Source organism: Marmota monax, unplaced genomic scaffold (assembly GCF_021218885.2).
Source record: "Marmota monax isolate L192 unplaced genomic scaffold, Marmota_monax_Labrador192_F-V1.1 WCK01_AAM20220418_F8-fsc00083, whole genome shotgun sequence".
NCBI lineage: Eukaryota > Metazoa > Chordata > Mammalia > Rodentia > Sciuridae > Marmota > Marmota monax.
In genome coordinates this window covers 2,125,145-2,127,791 of record NW_026692848.1, presented here as the reverse complement: position 1 = coordinate 2,127,791, position 2,647 = coordinate 2,125,145, and the positions used below count along the sequence as shown (strand labels likewise).

At 58.1% G+C, this 2,647-nt stretch overlaps 1 protein-coding gene across 1 annotated transcript; it reads right to left on the bottom strand.

The window, feature by feature from the left end:
* Nucleotides 1–1,350: 1,350 nt before the first annotated feature.
* On the bottom strand, nucleotides 1,351–2,268 carry Gpr31 (G protein-coupled receptor 31). Its single transcript, XM_046449292.1, is given in 3 exon segments — nucleotides 1,351–1,527; nucleotides 1,529–1,899; nucleotides 1,902–2,268. Coding segments are annotated over 3 exon segments (915 nt in total).
* Nucleotides 2,269–2,647: the final 379 nt, after the last annotated feature.

Sequence of the window (2,647 nt, the reverse complement as noted above, 5' to 3'; positions counted from 1 at the left end):
GCAGGGGCACGTCATCCTCATCTGGTCACAGCTCCCTCCACGCTGCTGGCTCAGGAGGACAGTAAACCTGAGAAGGCCGAGCAGCACTGCTGACGGACCACGGCCACCCCCTGCCGGGCAGGTGCCCCTGGGCTTCCTGAGCTGGCAGGACACACTCTGAGGCGGAGCCCAGCTGGTGGGCAAACGGCCTGGTGCAGGTGGCTTTGCCATTTTCTATTGCTGACACCATCAGTTTTGACCTCAAATGTGGCCCAGCAAGGACGACCTTGGTAGAGAAATCAGTGGACGAAGCAGCTGCAGCCCAGCTGGGCTGACGGCAGAGCTTTGGTGGACTTCGGCCACTCGGGGTAGGCTGCGATTCCTTCTTTGCCTTACCCAGGCCTCTGGGTATGGACAGCGAGTGAGAGAGGGGTAAGAAGGAAAGGAACTCGAGCCACAGGTTTGGGGTATAGTCTACCAGGGGTGAGATGAAAAGATCCAGCCTCACAAGGCCCCCAGGGCAGGGCTGGGCACCACACCATCCACCCAGTGGTCTGTCCAGCCCCAGCAATAGCCCTGTGTCCTGTGTCCTTCTCCAAGCTGAGCTCAGTGTCAGGCTGGAAAGGATCATTTCAAATGCAACTCGACTGGTGCATTGAGTGTTTCTCCCAGGATATGGTAAAGTGCTGCGCCCTTCAGAGCAGAGGTCCCAAAATAGATCCAAAAGCATCTGTACATTCAGACTGAAAATGTTCTAGAGGCAATTCTGAGAAACTTAGAAGGAAAGTGCTTCTTAGAATACACTGAGGAACCCACTGCCCTGTCTTTGGCATAATGTATCACCTATGAAGAAGTAAAATTTTACAAACCCCAAAATATTACATGCTAAACAGACAACTTAGATGCCCAGCCTCACCTAAGCATTCTGACATCTGTTGTCACACGTCCACACAGTCACCGAGAAGGCAGCATCCCTTGCTTCTGCACACAAAGGCACCAAAAGGGAAGGTGACGACGGGCTGCGAGCACGTGGAGTTGGAGAACGCCAGCTTTCAGGCTCCCTCCTGCTCTAAGATCCAGCAAATTCCATCTCTTCCAACGCAGGGTGTGGGAGCTGCTTGACTTCTCATCTGGGCAACTTCTTCTGCATCTTAACTACAAAGGAGGCTCTGGCCCGTTCGTTTTTATTTTTCCACGATATTGTAAAAGAGAAGGTCAGCACCCAGTGAAGGCAGCACATCTGAACACCTGCAGCAGCTGTCCCAGGCTTCCACCCGATCTGTGCTCGGCAGCCGAGAGTCCCCTTCCTGAGGACTCTAAACTCCCAGGTGCCCACAGTTTGCACATAACCAGGGGTGGGGGCGGTTGCTGTCAGGAGTAGGAGTCCTTGAGGTCAGAGCTGGGAGGCTCTGTGGCCTGCCTCCTGCCTCTGAGGCTGCTGAACACCTTCTGGTAGGAGTGGGTGAAGGCCGGGTTGGAGAAGTAGACGGCTGGGTTCAGCATACTGTGCAGGTGGGTGAGGCTGCCCACACCTCGGCCGTGTGCACCGTGACCGCAGGACACTGCAGCTTTGTGACCCTCAGAAGATGTGCATGAGGACCCTGGTCAGGACGCTGGGCAGAAAACACAGCCCAAGGAGCAGCAGCACCTTGGCCCTGCGAAGCCTGGGCTGCTTGCGGGACACACGGATCCTTCTCTGGAGGATCCTGATGATGCTGGCGTTGCAGAACGAGATGGGGCTAAAGGGAAGGAGGATTTGCAGGAAGAAGAGCACCTCCTGCCCCGTGGTGCTGGGGCAGAAGCTGGGGCACTCGGTGGAGTTCTGGGGAGCCTTGGAGACCAGCAGGCTTTGGTGGCTGAGAGCAGCCAGCAGAAGCCACACGAGGCCCGAGATACCCCAGGCCACCCTTGGGTACAGAAGTTGACCTTGAGCTGTGGGTGGGGCACACGCAGGTACTGGTCGCAGGCCACGGCGGTCAGGAAGGCCACCCCCACTCCATGGCTGAGGAGCAGCAGGCAGAGCAGGGCCTGGCAGGACGTGAGGCTGAGGCCCCAGGCCCTGTGTTTCAGGTAGAAGGCTGCGTGGAAGGGCAGGCAGACGGTCAGCAGCAGGTCTGCCAGCACCAGGCTGAGCAGGTACACGGTGTAAGGCTTCCACACCTCGAGGCGGAAGAAGGTCCACAGGGCAACAGCATTGCCTGGCTGGCCCAGCCCACACTCCAGGGCCAGCAGCATGCCCACCACTGTCTCCACGGAGGTGCTGGGGGCCGAGCAGCTGGGGCGCACCATGGCCCCAGCCCCACGGTGCCGGGGGACAGCCACAGGAGCAAAGCCCACCGAGAGCTGGCTCCACGCTCTCCCTAAGAGAAAAGAAAGGCTTTTCCTGCCACAGAGTAGGCAAGTTCCACATTTCCCCAGTGAGAAGACGGCAGAGCCAGCGTGGGACCCCGGGAGGGGCCTGGGAGGGAGGCTGTGCAGGGCGGGGAAGGCCGCTGTGCTGTTTTGTTTCACCCTGGAAGTGGGAAATGGTGTTTCACTTTGTATCACTGGACACCAAAGCCGAGGCTACCATGTCCTGAGAACAGAGCTGTGTGCCCAGCCACTGAAGAAGGAACTGGGACACTCACTGTCACGAAGACCCCGAGTCTAAACATGCTCCAACGAGGAC